This window comes from Triturus cristatus, chromosome 2_2 (assembly GCF_964204655.1).
Source record: "Triturus cristatus chromosome 2_2, aTriCri1.1, whole genome shotgun sequence".
Classification (NCBI taxonomy): Eukaryota; Metazoa; Chordata; class Amphibia; order Caudata; family Salamandridae; genus Triturus; species Triturus cristatus.
In genome coordinates, this window is record NC_140582.1 from 1,161,026,128 (window position 1) to 1,161,045,376 (window position 19,249).

The window sequence follows — 19,249 nt, forward strand, 5'->3', positions numbered from 1 at the left end:
CACTGTATGTTTATGTAATATATTTGAAACAATATGTCTCCACAAGTCAGCTAATGGTGTCTGTAGCTGAGACCCAACAAGCATTTGCAATGCAATAGTCTCGCATTATTAAAGTTTGAACTATTGGCATTGCCAGTAGCTTAAACTCTCGCAAATGCGAGATAGGTCTCATATTTATGCGAGATTAAACTATTGGCATTGTAAATGACAATGCCTTTTATTTATTTTTCAAAAACAAAAAAATAAATAAAAGGCATTGTCATTTACAATGCAATTTGTTCAAAGTCGCGTAAATGCGAGATCTATTACATTGAAGTTCCTGTCAGGCGGAAGAATTGGGCGGAAAGGCATTGCGTTTCCTGGAGACTGAGGCTGGAGCGGAGAGGTCTGTTGTGCTTGATCTCTGGCTTGGTTAATCAGACAGTGTCTGCAGCTGCCCTTCGTCTGGACTCTCACGCCAATGCCACCATAAGCTCCCGGCAGACAGTGTACGCGGAGGTGAGGCTGAGGTGTGAGTTACGACGGTGCCAGGGTCCACTTTCAACAAGCATAATAATTACGGACTAAACATTTTTAAACTTGTGACCTCTCCTGATGCCAACACCCTGCGGTAGATATGGCTCATATGTTCTGGAAGTTCCCGAAATGCGACCTTTTCTGGGAGAAGGAGCGAGGTTGGGTGCAGGAAGTAACGGGAAGGAACTATGTTTCTCCCTTGAGACCAACATCTCAGGATTATATAAATAAGTTAAAGGGGCAAAGTTGGAGAATACATTTGCAGATCTGGCATGCTTACTGGCCAAGAAACATGTACCAATGTCTTGGAAGAAACCCACGCACCCGGCCAACACAGATGAAGGAATTGCTGAAGCAGATGTGCCATTTCATAGCTGTGCTTCAGAAATAGACTAAATGGACAGGCGAATCTCATGAGGTGGGACGAAACGGTTATCACTTTGAAAGCTGAAGCTAAAACTGACTTTTTAACACGTGATCCCAATATCCCAATTATTTAATGGCACAACTATTTAACGTCACAGCCTATGCCATTGCAACACAGTAACTAATTGAATTCCACAGCTTAGCCGGACCCCCAGATCACTGATGATGTAGTTGATTATGCTGTAAATGGTTTAATACCCCGTTCTTGTCTGACCTCACTGTAAACCCGGCTAAAATGTCTAACGTAAACATGGCGCACGTGCCTCTATGTAGTGTTAAATGATTTTGTTGATGTCAAGGACTAAGAAACAGGTAACGCGATAAGCAATCCTGGACACATGCTGTACTGTTGCTGACATTTTTAACTGTTATATGCCAATGAAAATATTTATTTTTAACTTTACCTTGCCACAGTCAAAATTTGTTCTTTCCTTCGTAATCTCTCTCTCTCTGGATCTTGTTCTCGCTGGTCTTCTGCTTGATCGTCAAAGGTTTCGAAACCGAAGGCCCTAGAGTACAGCACTCGGCACAAACTTTGACTTCCATCTAGACCAGAGCCCAGGGTGTGGATGAGGAAGCCATGTACCATAGTGATATCCTAATAGCAGAGGATACATTGTCAATTTTTACATATAAAATGACCATAACAAAAATTTTCCCCATGTTATTTTTTTGATGTCCAATGTAGATTTCAGCTGTGCTGCAATGCTGTGCGGCAGGTCAGTCAACACTCAAACAATATTCCATCTTCCAACCTCCCAATCAGCTCCTAGCACTTTGCGCCATTAAAATATACAGACAGGAAGGACATGCACTCCATTAAGCCCGGTCTTAAAACCTGCAGATAACTTATCTATCTTCTCAGGCAAAGTAATCGGACCAGCAAAGGATCCCTTTCCACATGAAACAAGGAAAAAGAAAAAGATCTCCTCTAAATCTCCACCGCTGTTGATTCTTAATAACCCTGCATGTTTGCCAAATATCCTTAAAATGTGTATACTAATGTGATTGTTTCGAATACGGTTATATTATTAATTCTTTAAAACAATATAAGCAGGTCTCAAAGAACAAGTGAAACGACATTCAAATAGTAGCATTTTAGCTGAGGAAGCTACTCCTGTTCTCCGCCTCGGGAGCTAAGAAGAGGGAACATCTCAGTGTCAGACACACACTTCCTCTGGGTAACGTTAGCATGAGCATCAACATTTGTTTGAAGGGTTTTGTAGCTGGGACTGAGTTGGCAGCCTCCCCTGTTGAATTTCTGTGTTGGGCCACACCCATGCCTTGCATCCAGCGAGGACCTAAGATTGGGGTACCGCTGTACTGGGGAAGGTAGACACTAACTCAACACTCCCTCAGAGAAAAGCAAAGTGTACAACGGAGAATGTAGACTAAATTTCTGAGGGCTACGAAAAGGAGTACCATCAAGTAAATGACCTGCAGATCATAGGCACCTTCCACTGTGAGCCTGCTCCTTTAATTGGCTATCGTAGAGGACTATTGCCCGACCTGCTGCACCTCATTTGAACCTCTAATCTATTTAGACTGTATTGCATAATTGGTACAATAAAGTCCTTTTCCGCAAACTTCAAGCACTGGGCTTGAAAGACATTATCGATTTCTACTGATTTTCGAGTCTCTAGCCCCACACTAACTTCCTGAGAAGCCCTGGATTGCTAGCCTTGCTACTCGGAGTCAAGTGATGAAAGGGTATACCTGGTGCTCAGTATTCAGAAGTCAGAACAGGACAAGCCCTGGGACAACAGTAGTGAAATGCCTCAATCCCCTTGCTTCTTGCCCAGCAACACCTGCATGCCCTAGGACACCCCAGAACGGTTCTGGCAGTATTCAAGGCAGCTTTACTATCCTCTAAAGAAGCGGAGTATGGGTCTACAACTTTCCAATCTCATAAACGTAGCTCACAGAGTCAGAGAGGACATGAGTGCAAGGGAAGCTGGAGGCTTCACCTCTGCAGTGGTCAACAAAAATTGGCTAAAGCAGGACCAAGCTCAGATATGGCAACTAATGCGTGGCGCAATCCTATTACTGGGTGGTGCTATGAGATTCAAACTATGTAAACAAGGTCAGTGGGCGAAGCAAGGGTACAACATATAGTAACAAAAGGGAGAATGTAGAGAAGGGGAATAGGAACTAGTGCAGGGCAAGGGTAGGATGGCTGCGATAGAGGCTACTGAAAAGATTCGTGGGATTTCCGTGATATCTGAATGTGCGATTTTAATGAATCTGGTAAAAGGCTGTGTGCAAAGAATAAAATGTTATTGTATTTAGTAACTGGAGGGGCAAGTGCAAATATTAGAGCAGGCATACTCAAACTATGGCACGGAGGCGGTATGCAGCACTCCTGACTTAATTGTGGCCCCCCGTGAACAGCAGCACTGGGCTGCGGTTCACTTGACAAACAAGGAACATTCAGAAAGCTCAGAAACAAACAGGCATGCTTTATTTATATTTTAATTAAAGAATGCATGCTTGAGCGTTTTACCTTAATAGATCAGATTGTATCACTGCATTGAGAGGCATTTATTAGTTGTGATAGTTTTCAAACATGATCTTAGAAACATTCATTCTGCCACAATTCTGAAAACAATGGCATTAGTGAGGCAAGAGGCAAGTCATTTGTCAGGTGCACCTTCTGTGTAACCTTGGTTGTTGTATAATTGGAACAACATTATAGTTTATTAAATAAAACACAAGAGAAGATTTTGTACAGCACACACACTTAACTTGTACATTTTAAGGGGCTCTCATATGTGGTAATGAAGAAATAGGAGGCAAAGTGAAATTAACCAATTGCCTAGGATCACACAATTCCATCAAGTGAGGAAGCCAGGACTGATACCAGGTTTTCTGGTTTCACAGTTTACAATTTAGCCACCAGATGAGTATCTATTTCCCGCTCACGTTTTACATTATAAGTTAATGCTTTGACTTTAATTCTTGTTGCAATAGAATAGAGCATCGGTGGCAGACAGAAGTCACGTGAGGGCTGGGTCTGTGGTCCACACCATGCATCTGCTTCCCCCCAATGCCCACCTTTTATTACCCAGACTCTCGGACTGCTGGCATCGGTGCGGCCCTCAGGCATGCCACAGAAAGTACTTTGCGGCCCCAGGGGATATGTTTGCGAGTACCCATGAATAAGAGGATGTGCCATCCAACTTTACACAAAATGGTGGGTGACTTCATCATGCAACACTAACAGCCTGATTTAGATCTTGGCGGAGGGTAATACTCTGTCACAAATGTGACGGATATCCTGTCCGCCGTATTACGATCCCATTATATCCTATGGAGATCATACTACGGCATTTGTGACAGAGTATTCCATCCACGATGATCTAAATAAGGCCCTAAGACTCGCATGTTTTAGAAGACTCAGGAAAGTGGTGAAGGACAAAGTCATAAGCAGGAGTGAAGCGAAGAATGTGTGTGATGGCTGGGTTTAGGGGACTGGGCAGCAAGAACATGCCACATAGAATGTGAACAGGGAAGCATGCCAGTGAATGAGATGAGATGCTGACCTCGAAAAGAAGGGCAGACTCTTAAAGAAATGCCAAAAAACAGGAGTAGGTGAAGGGAAATATAGAGCCCATACAGAAGTGCAGTACGGTTGGAGCAGGGATGGTTAGAGAAGAGTGTGGGGACTTACGACTCAAGTTCAATACACTCAGGGAAGCAAAGGACAAGATGAGGAATTTAAAAAAAGTACTCAGCTGAAATTGCAAACAGAGAGCTTAGGGCACAACAGGTAGAATAGAAGAGGGGAATGATACTGATGGAGTTGAAATGCTGCCAGAGTCGGTTTGCAGAGGAGTTGAAAGAAAGGGACGGGCCAAGATTAAAGACCTGGGGCTAGAGTACACCATCGCTTGACAACACTAAGGTGGAAGGGTGTATGATAATGTAGAATTTTCATGTTTCAGGTTGGCAAGGATAAGTGCAGTAACCTTTACAAAATAGTGTAACAGAAACGGGGTAGAAAAAAGAGACAGGTGAGCTCAAAATAAAAAAGACTGTGCATAAAAGCTTGACATTAATACGTTACCCAACAACCAGATGTGCTGCATAGCCTTGACCATGCAGGGCGACGGCACTTATTTAAATTACTTAACAGCCCTTAAAAGTGATTTTTAAGCTTCTTTCCCCAAAACAATGTTCGCAAAAAGACCTATTTTTAAAGCACACTACCATCAAAATGTTTAAAATCAAGTGTTTGCTTCTACCATGATTTAACAAAAATTAACTGTAAAAATATGCAAGTATTATATATTTAATCCAATCTATCTAATGGCAGTAATTCCAAAACCGAAGGTGGCAAGCCGCTTTTTTGTGGGTCGTGAAAGTCCAAGCAATAAATAAAGATGCCTTTAAACTCTGTTTTTATCTAGTCGCATTGGCTGTGCTTCAATGACAGGTCAAATGTCAGGTTAAGTCCTATGACACATTGCTCCTTATTTTTAGGTCTCACCTTGCCAGCGCATGCGCTGCATGCGCCGTCTCAGCGAGACTTAAAGTAATCTCTATATGTTGGCAAGCGGACGGTAGTTTCTCCTGCCGCTTGCCATTTGCTGAATGTTTGTATAGCTTTTGTTAGCTTGGTTTTGACTGGCTGTTGATGGCAAACTGACTTCTGTGTAGTCTGGAAGCAGCGGCCACCAACTACAGTTTTCGTCCGCACTGTTCGCACTTTTTGTGTGTGTCGCGCATCTCTGCCTGACGTAAACATGGCAGCGGCGCATGCGCGTTCTACACCATATTAAGTGATGTACTAAACAGCCCTGCGACGATGTATGTATTAACCTGGGCCCAGCTAGTGTCTGTCACGGAGGCTGCTTTGCTTGCACCTAATTGACCCCACGGATCACCTATACGGCTCGGTGCGCTTGTCAGCGCACAGCTGTTGTCTGCCGATCACCGCTCTGGCCGGAGTTCCTAGAGGAGGACCGCGTCACTGGAGAAGCCGTGCCGTTGCTGGGTAACCAAGGACGCCTCAGCGAGGAAGCGCCATCAGCTTTGCACCCCACCCAGCAGGACGTCAACAACCGGAAGAGAAGCTGCACTCTAAGTTGGGAAGGCTACCCGGCCCCTCCGTGAGACACCTTCGAGGGAGGAGAAATCCCGTCTGCCCATCGCCCCGGCAGGGGCCGCAGTACCAGAATAGCTCCCCAGGTAAAAATCTTCTACCCGCATTGCCGCTTCGCATTTCCATAGCGGGTTGGAAGTTAACGGGTCTGCCGAGGGTGGCTTATTGAGGACATTTATTTTGTTTTGCTCCTGTTACTGGCCTAATACGTCTGGAACAGTGTTTCATTGTGCGTGGATGCTGGTTTGGAAGTGGTACAGATGTGCTTAAGTGTCAGAGTGAACGTGTTGATGTACGCATGTGTACGTCTGTTAATCCGTGTGAGCGTGTCTGTGTCCGTATACAGATGTGTTTGTGTGCGTGTCTGTATACTGCTGTGTTTGCGTGAGCCTGTCTGTGTCCGTGTCCAGAAGTGTTTATGTGCGTATTTCAAGTATGCAGATGTGTTTGTTTGTGTGCGTGTGTCTGTATACAGATGTTTTTGGCAGTAGCTGCAATGTAGAGTGTAGGCAGCTGTCTTAGTCCGTGTTGATGCTACAGCCGCACCGTGGGCCATTTCACTCCCCGGAGAGTCTTTCCTGTGCTTAATGTGTTCTACAGTATGATGAATTAGTCTTACACACAAAGATGGCCGGGCCTGGCAGTGTCATAGTGATCATACAAGGCAACTCTCACCTCTCTGAGATTTGAGGTCAGCAGTTGCGGGGAGCCCCTGAAGCACTGGCCCGGGTAGCGCCACAACTGCTGGTGCCCCACCGTCCCTGCCAGCACAGGACACAGGCCTGACATCACTCAGGCCAGCGCTATTCCACCCTCAGAGAGGGCCCAGGCTGCACCCATAGGTGTCCTTCCTCTGGGGCCTTGCGGCGTTCCTTTTCGCAGCTCCGCCACTCTCGAGGCCCCCGCCGACTTTAAGGGGCCATCCATGTCAGTCCCTCTATCATCGTCCAGTGAGGTGGCAGTATGGGCGTGGATAGAGGAAGATTACTCCATCGTCTTTCATACGTGTGGCAAGGAGCCACCTTTTTCCTGCACTGCACATTTAGTGACCACAAAAATAACATTGCTTTCCTAATTGCCACCTGGCTGTTTTGTTTACAGAGAAGATCCGTCGGCAGTGTGGTCCTATAATTCAAGAGAGCCCAGGCAGGGGCCACACTCCATTTGGACCCCTCCTTTATGAGCTCACCGGGACCCCCTCCCACCCTTCACCCACACATAAGTGTCTCGGTTTTTAGGCCTTCTTTGCAAAAGGTGACAGATCAGCGTTGCTACTAAAAGCTTGTGACAGTAGAGCTAGCCCTCATGTTATCCAGATCTTAGAGCTCCCAGGAAGGTCATCTCAGCATCTAGTTCTTGCTAGATAAAATAAGTCATTGTAGCAAGTTATGAACGTCTCTATGCAATAGGTCAGTGACCTTGCATCGCAGCACATCAGGGGACAAGGAGATGGCCACCAGGCAATAGGTCTCGCATTTCCGCGAGTTTGAGCTATTGGCATTGTAAATGACAATGCCTTATAATTATGTTTTGGTTTTTAATACATAAATAAAAGGAATCGTCATTTACAATACCAATAGCTTAAACTCGTGTAAATGCGAGACCTATTGCATTGCAAATGCTTGTTTTAAATATGGGGTTTGATGTTTACAAACTCCTATCACTTTGCAGAAAAAAAAGTAAAGTGAAAAATAGGACAATCTTGCTGGGCTACAGAAAGTGTGAGAGGAAAAGCTGCAGGATGTAATTTTTTACAACACAGATCAAATTGAAATACATGTAAATGAACTGTACGCCTTCAATAGTTTGGAAAAAAAAATGAAGCATATTTTGTTGTAATTCTGAAGCGTGACAGAAACTAAGATTTTAATAGGATTGAAATAAATCAAGACACTCGTCTGGTGATGCGCAAATGATAAATATTCACTGAAACCTAATTTCCCCACGTTCTCATTTGCGTGCAAGATAGTTTTAGCAGTAAAACAGTCTGTCTGCGCAAATGTAGTGCCCATTTCAATGGAAAATATGCTGCCCAAATGACAATGCGCTACCACATGATGCTTTAGTTAAAGAAATTGCACGCCTCATGTACATTAAATATAGGTGGGTTGCAAACGTTTGTCATAAAAAACCATTGGCAAACAGTGCAGGGGAAAGCAACCGGATTCCGATAAGTCAGCTATTCTCAACCGAGAAGCTGGGTTCAGGCCTGCCCCTGAAAATCTCCCCTCCAGTTTCTCACGAGATACATAATAGAGCCAATTCATATAAATTGGGTAATGCGCCACATGAGCTCAGCTGCAACCTCCAAAAGCTTCAAATAAAAAATTCCCTTTGTCCAAATGATGATCTGGATGGGAACAGGTGTCCAAAGAGAAAGGGGGGACAGTTTGGACACATTCTCGAGTTCAAGAAGTCCATCAGAGAAAACTTTACGAGTTTGTCACGCTATGTGAAAGTCACGACAACATTTTTTTTTTTTTTACAATAACGTATTCATTATTGCTCAACTTGGGTGTATCCATTTGTATCTACCTTAGAAGAATGAAAACATTGAGTCAAATGCTAGTATTTAGGCTTGTGTCTATAGGTTACATGCAACCGTTTGCAACAGGCACATAACTGTGCTAATTTACTCTCATTGGAACTTGTAAGCAGTAGGTTACACAAGGATCTCAGCTACACTGGCCATTAGTCAATATTACTAGAATGTCATTTGGCCTGCAGCCTGACACCTTCGGGTAAAGTCCGCGCTTCATAAAAATGCAATAAATAAATAAATACATGCAGTACTCAGCAGCAGGCATACAAATTCAAACCTGTGGGCAGGAGACCTAACCACCTTACGTCTTACCAATATTATGCCAGAGGATGTGCTGGTTGCAGATTTAGCGCTGCAGCAGGTGCCTTAACCTCATAAGCTGCCTTAAACGGCAGCCTGTTTGTGACAAGGTTCATACACTGTTTTGTACAATTACTCCACGTACTTATGTGCCCAGTTTCTTTAGGGCTAGTTTGTAAGCACATACATATTGCTTATGTACTTGCAAACACTGACTGTTTCATATAGGAACACGCATTCCTGCTTTATTTCCTGTGACCCGCAGCGCTGTCTCCTCACCCCAACCTCCAAGGCACTCCGGAGCTCCTCTTTCCGCTGTAAAACGGATTTGTCTTGTCTCTCCAGAAAGTGTCTGCCAGGCAGTAACTCCCCGTGACTGCTGTTAGCATTGACATAAAGAAAGGACGACGGGACCCGCCCTCAGTAATGGTGTAAAGCCGGCGGCCATCATTAAAGTAGCAGGGAATATTACCGACTGAATGGAAAGATGTTTCGGTCAGTACGTTTCTAATTACAAATCTACCAAAAAGAGAGTATTTATCCAAATATATATTATTTTTAAAGTAATCTAATGTTCTTGTGCGAGGTTCTTGTCAGTACCATTACTGCTTCTTGACAAGGCACACCTGTTTCTGTAATGTAGTGCCCTGCTGTCTCACTTGCCAATAATCACACGTACACGTGGTGCGGTGATAAGTGCTTTATTCCTTCACAGGAGCGCCGGCTCGGAGCTCCGTACAGTTTGAATCCGGCGCTCGAACTAACTCCCCGAAATGGCCGCCACCGGACATCCTGTGACGTCACGGGACGGCGCGCACAACACTAGACCGCTACACCACATCTCCCCCTTTACCAAACAACATCCCGCGAACATCCCCTGTAACTAGTACAGTCTTACTTGTTGTCCATGCAATATTCTCCAAACTTCCGGGGCAGTATGATTCTTCTTCCCCGTCGCGTCTGCCGGTCAGGTTCACCTGTTTTCGGGGTGGTGGTCACGCTCCGTAGGTCAGGTGTCCCTTCTTCACCTTCCCGGCTAGCCTGTCCTTTTGCACTGCCCGCTCTGTCCTCTCGGGCTTCTCCTTCCTGCTCCTTCTTCCCTCCAGCACTGTGTCTCCTCTCTGCCTGGGGACTACGTCCCATGTCTCTTGGAGGGCTCTCTCCCTCTTCTGCGGAACTCATTGCCTTGCAAGGTGTCTCTGCCGGCGTCGCCTCCGCCACTGTTTTCTCTCCTGCCGGTAAGCACCTCGCCATGCGGTCCTGTGACCATATCTTCCCGTCGCTGAGAAGCGCCGATCGTGAGTATGGTTCCAGCACCTGGAACGGTGGCGTGAACTTGCTGTCTCCCTTCTTTTGCATGGTGGGTAGCTTGACTCTCACCCACTCCCCTTTTCCCAGGGCCACCTCCTTCGTGTTGTGTGCCCTGTCGTAGTGTTCTGTGTACACTGCTTGTGCCTTCTCCCAATTTTTCCGCACCACCGCTGGGGACCAATGGCTCTGTACGGTGAGTCGCTTCCAGGCCACATTGTCCTTCGTGAAGGGTTCTCGCCCCCTAAGCACCCGGAAGGGACTGTACCCCGTCGACGTGGGGGTGATACGATACGCCCACATCAGCCTTTTCAACTCTTTTTCCCAGTCCTTCCCTTGGCTTATGGCGGCTTGGACAGAACCCATGATCACTCTGTTGAACCTCTCCGCCGCGCCGTTCCCGGCTGGGTGGTAGATGGGAGTGTGCCGGATGGAAATTCCGTTTCGGTCCATGAATGTACCCCATTTGCTGGAGGTGTATTGCGGGCCGTTGTCGCTCAGAATCCCTTTGGGTATCCCTTCCCTTATGAAGATATCCGTCAGGAATTCCAGAATCGTCTCCGTCTCCGCGTTGTCTGCCACGTGGACTTCCGGCCACTTGGAATACCGGTCTACCACTACGGTGATGTACTTCTGGATCTCGTTCGCATCCGTGATGGGTCCCAGGACGTCGATGGAGATCTCCTCCCACGGGTTATCCGGGCACGCAAATTTGCCCAGTGGTGGTCTTAGCATCTTTTGTGTTTTGTCTGCGTTGTTGCAGTGTTCGCACCCTCGTACATGCCGTTCTACCGCTAGATCGATCCCCGGCCACCAGTAGTCCTCCTTGGCTCTTCCTTTGGTCTTTACGATGCCCAAATGTCCTTCATGGGTGAGTGATAGTATGCGTTGTCTCAATGCGATGGGAGGGACCACTTTGTTGCCGCGTAGCAAGAACCCTGGGTTGTCTCCTAGGGACAGTTCTTCCTTCACTTCCCAGAACTGTTTTAGCTCCTCGCTCAACAACCTCTTCTCAGGCCATCCTTTATTCACGTATGCTTTGATTGCATTCAACTGTTCGTCCTTGCTGTACTCCTCTTCCCATTCTTGGGCACTTATTGCTCTTTCATGGTCGCCTGTGAAAGCTACCGCATAGTCTTCCCAGCCTCCTTTATCTTGAGTGTCCGCGATCTCCTTGGCCGCAGCCCTGCTCAGGAAGTCCACCACACTGTTGCGGTGGCCTGGTAGGTATTCCACGTCGTAGACATAGTCTAACAGCCTGAGCGTCATTTTCGCGATCCTCGGTGTAGCGTGCTCGTGCCCCCCTGACGTGAGTACCTTCACTAGCGGCTTGTGATCCGTTCGCAGCAAGAACCGTCCTCCCCATAGGAATTGCCGGAACCTCTCCATCGCCCACACAGCTGCTAGCATCTCCTTTTCGATGACGCTGAACTTGCTTTCGTTCGGCGCTAGCGCCCGCGATGCGAAACTGATCGTAGTTACGCCCCCCTCTGCTGTCTTTTGCATGAGGACTGCCCCCAGCCCTCGATCACTGGCATCTGTCGTCAGCATGGTGGGGGCTTCCGGATCATATTCGTGGATCGGCACCGCCTCGCTGATGTTTTTTTTCATCTCCTCGAACTCCTGCTGATGCTCTCCCGTCCATACGAAGGTGGACTTGTTCTTGAGGAGTGACCTCATGAGATGCGTTTTGGAGGCGAAGTGGGCTACGAATTTGCTATAAAACTCCTCCATGCCCAGGAAGGTACGTACGTCCTCTTTGCTCGATGGTGTGGGCGCATCCCTGATGGCGGCGACATTTGATGACTTGGGTTCTATGCCGTGCTTGCTTATTTAATGGCCCAGGTAGGTGACGGTGTTCACGCTGAACTTGCATTTGTCCCATTGGGCGGTAAGCCCATTCTGCTGCAACACCGTTAGGACTTCTGCCAGTCTCTTGTCGTGTTCTTCTCGGGTGGCTCCCATCACCAAGATATCATCCTGAAAGTATTGGATGCCCGTCTTCCTGTGGAATAGCTTGTGCATCAGCTTCTGGAAGACCGCTGCCGTGGACGCAAGTCCGAACGGCATCCTCAGGAACTTATAGCACCCGAACGGTGTTATGAAGGATGTTAGATGGTTGCATGACTTATGCAGGGCAATCTGGTGGTATGCGGATGTAAGGTCTACCGTGGAGAACCACTGTGCTCCGTGGGTCTTTGCCAGCATCTCGTTGATCCTAGGCAAGGGAAACTTGTCGACGACGATGTTCTTATTCAGCTCTCTAAGGTCGACACACAGTCTCACCTTCCCGTTGGGCTTCTGCGCTACGACCAAGGGTGCCAGCCATTCCGCATTGTCTATCGCCTCGATTACGCCATTATCCTCTAACCTCTGTAATTCTTCCTGCACGGCACTTCGCACGCGGAAGGGTATATTGCGCACCTTGTGGGACACTGGTACTGCTCCTCCTTTCAGTTGGATTTTGTGCGTAAACTTCGCCATGCGGCCGATGGTGTCTTTGAATACTTCCGGGAACTCCTCTTTCCGACGCCTTCCTTCCGTGTCTGGGCCGTCATCCGTCATGAGGACTTGTATGTGCCCCCCGGGGTTCAACTTTATGCCCAACGCTCCTTGATCTCTCCAGCCCAACACCGATGGTCCTTTCTCCGCCACATACAGTTTACCTTCGCATGTGCGTCCTCGGAATTCGAAGGTGAGCGGACAGTACCCTACCATGGGTATCGGTTCTCCCGTGAAGGTGACGGGATGGATATCCGTGGGCCTCAAGTAATAGGTCGTTTTCGGTGCGAAGTCTTCCTCCCATATCTTTCTTTGCACTATGGTGTAGGGCGACCCTGAGTCGGCCACCATGGTGGTCTGTATTCCTCCAATGCTCATGTCGCACCTGGGTTTTCTGTCCGTTACTGCCTCTATGCCCAGCACTTGCTCTTCTATGATCAGGATTTCATCCTCTTCCACTTCTCCTTCGTCGCCGTCTTCTTCCCGCGTCCCCTGGGCTACGAACTTCACTTCTTGCCTTTGGGATTTCCTCCTGCACACCTTTTCGTAGTGCCCGAAGAGTCCGCAATACAGGCATTTGGCGCCGAACGCTGGGCATCTTTTGTCGCTGGCTGCGTGGTTGTCGCTGCCGCACCTGTAGCAGGCCGTCTTGTTACTCTGCCTTTGTCCTTGCGTTCTTTGCGTCCTGGGGTTGAATCTTCTGTTCGATCGTGTGCCTTGTGGCCCCACCGGCTGTTTGTTGTCTGTCGTCTTCCGGTCCTCTACCTTGCACACGGTCTGTCCTGGGGGACTCTCGCGCTTGGCCGCCTCCCCGCATCTTCTGGACAGTTCTGCCTTCTTTACTAGTGCCACCACCGTTTTCAGTGGCGCGTCCCTGTTGGTCCATAGTTTCTCTTGGATACTCGTGTTCACGGTGTGCATTATGATTTGGTCCCTTATCAGGTCTTCCTGGAGATTGCCGAACTTGCATGTTAGAGCTAGTTTTTGTAGGGCTGCTACGTATTCGTCGACTGTTTCGCTTTTGCCTTGTTTCCGGTGGTAGAAGTTGTATCTGTCGATCGCCGTGCACACCACTGGCCGATAGTGAGCGTCCAGATCCTCTAACGCGTGTCGAAACACATCGTCATCAGCTGCTGGTCTATCTGCCTTCACCAAGTCCTGGTATACCCGTTGTCCAGCCGGGCCCAGGTTGTGCAGGAGGATCTTCTTCCACCGTGAACTTGTGTATGGTGTGTCGCTCTCCTCCTCGAGTGCTTCTAGATAGTTGACAAAATACATCCTCCAGTCTTCCCACGGCATCTCAGGTGCTCCTGGCTTGGCTAAGAACGGTACCGGGTTTGTTAAGGAGCACGTCTGGGAGGCCATCTTTCTCCTGCTGCTATTTCTACTTCCTCCGGTCGTGGGTGTGCTCACTGTCTCTTCCTCTCCGCTGGCGCCGCTTCCACCGTTGTCCTCTGTGCCAGGACTGCTCCCGTCCACGGGGCTGCTGCTTGCTACTTCCAGGGTGCTCTCCACACTCTACACGGGTGGGGGTGGGACGTGCACCGTGTCACTGCCTGTTTGGCCTCTGCTTTGCGGGGTTTTCCCGCTGCGGCGCGTCGGTAGGCGCCCCCTGGGGTCCTTCCGCGCTAGGGCTGGCGCACGCTGACTCCGTTGCGCTGCCGCGCTCCTGTGGGACGTGAGATGGCTGCTGATGGGCTGCAGGTGCTGCGGGGTTCAACTCGGGTGACTCGTGATATCCCCCTTTTTAATCACCAGCTCGTCGCCATTGTAATGTAGTGCCCTGCTGTCTCACTTGCCAATAATCACACGTACACGTGGTGCGGTGATAAGTGCTTTATTCCTTCACAGGAGCGCCGGCTCGGAGCTCCGTACAGTTTGAATCCGGCGCTCGAACTAACTCCCCGAAATGGCCGCCACCGGACATCCTGTGACGTCACGGGACGGCGCGCACAACACTAGACCGCTACACCACAGTTTCCTGTGTGGAATAAAGAAGATTGATTGCTCTACTTTTCGTGTTGGATTATTTACACTACATCTTTGCTCGCCTTCCAACGTTAAAGTACTCTAGCTGAAACAGGTTGAATTCATACAGGTAAACGCTAGTGATTGAAGTAGTAGTTTATTAGCAATCCATCCACCCGTCACACACAGCGTCCAGCCGTACAGCCGTCCGGATAATCATTAACAGTATTCCCCGAACCCTGCAGCAGCGACGCTCCATGCTAGAGCTCAGAGAGGCATTCAAAGATATACACAAAGTGAATAACATGGCAGAACCAATATCACGCGCTGGTCGCGAGAGGAACGCCACCAGCGCGTGAGATATAAAGTAACAGTGGCATAAGGATAACATCAGTCCGACTATTACAACTCCTTCCCCCTTAAAAGAAAATAAAATGAAAAATTAATCAAAAGCAAATACAACGGTTACAAGTAACAAGGTAATGCAACATACAAAAGTAATGATGACAAGGTAATGCAACATACAAGAGTAATGATGAGCAGAATTAATATCTGATGTAATCCTCAAACCTTTTTGGAACATTTATAACGCGGCCACTGGAGGAACTAACGTTCCCTTTAGCATTCACAGGTAAAGAGGAAGAGCCAGACGTTAACTGGCTGCTACTCGCCACCTGAGAAGAGTGAACCATATTGTAAGAACCGGCAGGACCTCCAGAGACTAACCAGTGACCCCAATCGAGGTCATCATCACACTTCCTTTGCCTCCCTTGTAATATCCTAACTTGATCGGGAGAGACTTTAACAAGTTGTCTTTTGTTCCACCAGCCTCTATTTTGAACAAAAGCAGCTCCTTTGCTGACCTTGAATACCTGTTCCGGGAACGAGAACTTTGACTCCCCTTTTTTAACCATGGTAGGTTTTTTAATAAGGACCCAGTCTCCAACCATAACATCCTCACCATTCAAATGACATTTCCTGTCAAAACTCTCTTTCATAAGTAACTGCTTGGCATGCACTCTATGACAAACATCCTCGAAATTGACTCTAGAATTGGTCGACCTATCCTTTAACCAAGTTGGACACAACGTTGTGTTGGCCTTCCAACCCCTTAACAAAGTAAAAGGTGGTATTACAGTCGTGCAGTGAGGCGATGTGTTATAACTCCAAACCTTTTGAACCATGAATTCACTAACATCCAACCCTGAAGCTAGCGCAGTTTGGATACCTTCTTTCACTACTTTATTACCTCGTTCAACTAATCCGTTTGAAGTGGGAGAATATAGGGCCACTTTAAGGTGTTTTATGTCTAGCTCGTTGAGGAACTTACACATTCTATCAGAAACAAAATGTGTGCCGTTATCAGTTACGATAGCCTTGGGAGAAACTTCTAACGAAAATATTTTTCTTAAAAATGAAATTGTAGATTCAGTATCAGGAGACCGAACAAAACAGTGGTACATCCATTTAGAAAAATAATCGACTGCTAGTATAACATATTTCTTTTCATGGTCCAAGATAGAATAAGGGCCAGAAAAATCCAATCCTATTTTTTCCCATGGGCCTTTCGGAAATTCTGTAGGATGCAAAGGTGTTTTAAGTGTCCGCCAATGCTTGTCCGACAGAAGGCATTCCGGGCAACTATCAATGACACTCTTGACTTTTGAGTCCAAAGAAGGCCACCAATAGTTAAGCTTAATTTTCATTATAGTCTTAGTGGACCCTAGGTATCCAATGTGAGCCTTGTTGATGATTAAAGGCCGCACCCCTGCCGGTGGAACAAACGTATCCCCCCGACAAACAATACCATTCTCCACGGATAGTTCGTTTGAAACTTGTGCGAAAACGCACAAATCACTGTTCAATCACCTAGATTCAGGCCAAACATGAGTTAAGTATTCGATCACCTTTTTCAAAATTCCATCCTTCTCACAAGCTGCTTTCCAATCATTCTCGGTTAATACAGAATCGTATTCATGAACTGCGTCAATTACAGCGACACACTCAATATCCTCCAATGTGAAATCCTCCTCATCGTCCTTGTCCATAAGTAACCTGGACAAACAATCCACCCTGAAATTCCTCCCACCTTGTATGTGTTTAACCACAAAGTTATACTCTTGTAGTTTAGATACCAGTCTCATTAATCTTGCAGACATATTAGAAGAGTTAACTTTGTTGAAAAGATATACCAAGGGTTTATGGTCAGTTATTAATTCAAATTTGCGTCCCCAGATGTACATTTTAAATTTCTGAACAGCCCATGCGCACGCCACGGCTTCACGTGTGATCGTGCTGTTTTGCTGTTCGAAATGTTTAAGAGCTCTAGATGCGAATGCCACAATGAGCTCACGTCCATCCACCCTTTGGCTGAGAACTGCACCAAGACCAAACACACTTGCATCTACAGTAATCATGGACATACAGTTGTCCCTAAACGCATGAAGTGCTTGAGCTGAAACAATTATTTTTTTTACATCCTTAAAAGCAGTTTCCAAATCCTCGGACCATACAAAATTCTGACCTTTTCTAATTAACACCCTCAAAGGTTCCACGGCTTGAGCGTAACACTGTACAAATCTTGCATAATATTCCGCTAAGCCGAGGAAAGAGCGTAAGGTGTCTTTATCCTTAGGTGCTTTAGCATCTTCGATAGCTCTTATCACAGAATATTTAGGCTTAATCCTTTGACTAGAGACATTATGACCTAGATATTCCAATTCTTGCACAGCGAATTTACATTTGTCAGGTCTCACAGTCATTTCCTTAGATTTTAAGATTGTTAGAACACGTTTGAGAATGTCATTGTGTTCCTTAAATGACTTAGCAAAAATTAGGATATCATCCAAATATGCTTGGATCCCTGAACGTCATGAAACAGCGTATTCATCAATTTTTGAAACACGCTACCGGCTGACGCCAACCCAAAAGGAAGGCAGAGGAACTTGTATGCTCCAAAAGGGGTGACAAATGTAGTCAACTCCTGAGACTCTTTGGAAAGAGACACCTGGTGATATGCTGATCTCAGATCAATTAAAGAGAACCACTTAGCCCCTCCTATATTTGCTAGAAGTTCGTGGATTCTTGGCAGTGGGTGGCAATCCACCAAAATATTTTTATTAAGAGAACGCAAGTCTGCGCAAAGTCTGACCTCGCCAGACTTTTTCCGTGCGACTACGATGGGAGCCACCCACTGTGACGAATCTGTGGCTTCGATTATACCTTGTTCGCTTACATTTTTTAAAGTAAGCTTGAGTTCTTCCCTTACGCTCATAGGGATCGAACGTACTTTATGTGAAACGGGTTGTGCATCTGGAACTAATTTGATACGGTGTTCCACACCTTTAACTCTACCTACTTTGTCACTAAACACAGGTTTAAATTCAGCAATTATTTCATCGACCATTTTTACATTGGTAACTGAATCAGCACAATCAATATTGCAAACAGGTAGATCCCCCACTTTTATCGGGCTCTCGTCCCCTGGAACTAAGTATAGACCCATACGTGCTAAGTCCTTCCAACCAATAATGTTTTTCCCTTTTTCTGCTACATAAATTTTAGTTGAAGTTTCTCTCCCAAGACATTGTACAACCCCAAGAAAATATCCAATCATGTTAATGTCTTTCTCGCCAAAGGGTTTTGGATATACATCTGAATGCAGTAATTGTTTATCCTTCCACAAATCGTAGAATGTGGAATCCCGAAGAATAGTAATCGGCGAGCCGGAATCTGCCATGACCTGTAAAGTGACGTTGTCAATGGATGCTTGACACAGAGGACCTTTTATTGATATAGCGTCCCCTTAACAGTCTAAAGTGACTACAATATTATTTAGAGAGTCAGAACAAGTTTCCACCTCGGTATCAATATACCGAACGTTGACTGCCTTCCTAGCGTTTTTGCATACTCCTTGAAAATGACCAATTTTTTTACAAATAACACAGCGTTTGTTTAGTGCTGGACAACCAGAGTGGTTCCCAATATGATTCTTTGAGCCACATCTGTAGCAGAAAAGATGTTGTTTCTTTTGAGGAAACCTGGGTGGTCTACTTTTAACGTTTACTGCTGCCAGAGAGTTCTCGTGGTAGTTGTCGGTTGAAGTCACTGAATTGACTGTGGTTTTATCCTCTTGCATGACTTTACTTGAAATTGTAGAGCGTTCGATACTCAACGCTAAGTCAATCACCTCAGACAAAGGCGGATTTTTGCATCTTAGAATTCTCTGTCTGATCTTTTTGGATGCACAGTTAAATACAAACTGATCTCTAATATAATTATCCGTTAGTGGTCCAAATCCGCACGTAGTCGCCAGTACTCTAAGGGCTGAAATATATTCTTCTACTTTTTCATCTTCTTTTTGTTTTCTTTTGTAGAAATTGTAGTGCTCAAGCATGATGTTTGGTTCATCTGAAAATTGCTTTTTAAGGTGAGCAACAGCTTCTAGATACACATTCCATTGACTGTCACCAGATTGGGAAGCTGGAGGAGCAATTGGGACAACACTGTCAAAGATTCTTTGAGCGGCTTGCCCCAGGCAACCAAATAATAAAGCGAACTTGCGGGCCGCTGAATAGTCTACT

At 46.4% G+C, this 19,249-nt stretch overlaps 1 protein-coding gene across 2 annotated transcripts in view; it reads right to left on the reverse strand.

Moving 5' to 3' along the window:
* AP5S1 (adaptor related protein complex 5 subunit sigma 1) overlaps window positions 1-9,280 on the reverse strand; it is a 49,419-nt gene extending 40,139 nt beyond the window's left edge. Inside the window, exons 1-2 of one of the 2 annotated variants that reach the window (XM_085642696.1) lie at window positions 9,168-9,280; window positions 1,347-1,540 (exon numbers count right to left, since the gene is read on the reverse strand). In XM_085642696.1, the coding sequence (XP_085498822.1) occupies window positions 1,347-1,531 (185 nt within the window). In that variant the 5' untranslated portion in view covers window positions 1,532-1,540; window positions 9,168-9,280. Of the gene's footprint in view, window positions 1-1,346; window positions 1,541-8,900 lie in introns of both variants that reach the window. The other variant, XM_085642695.1, reaches the window with a different exon arrangement.
* Window positions 9,281-19,249: the final 9,969 nt, after the last annotated feature.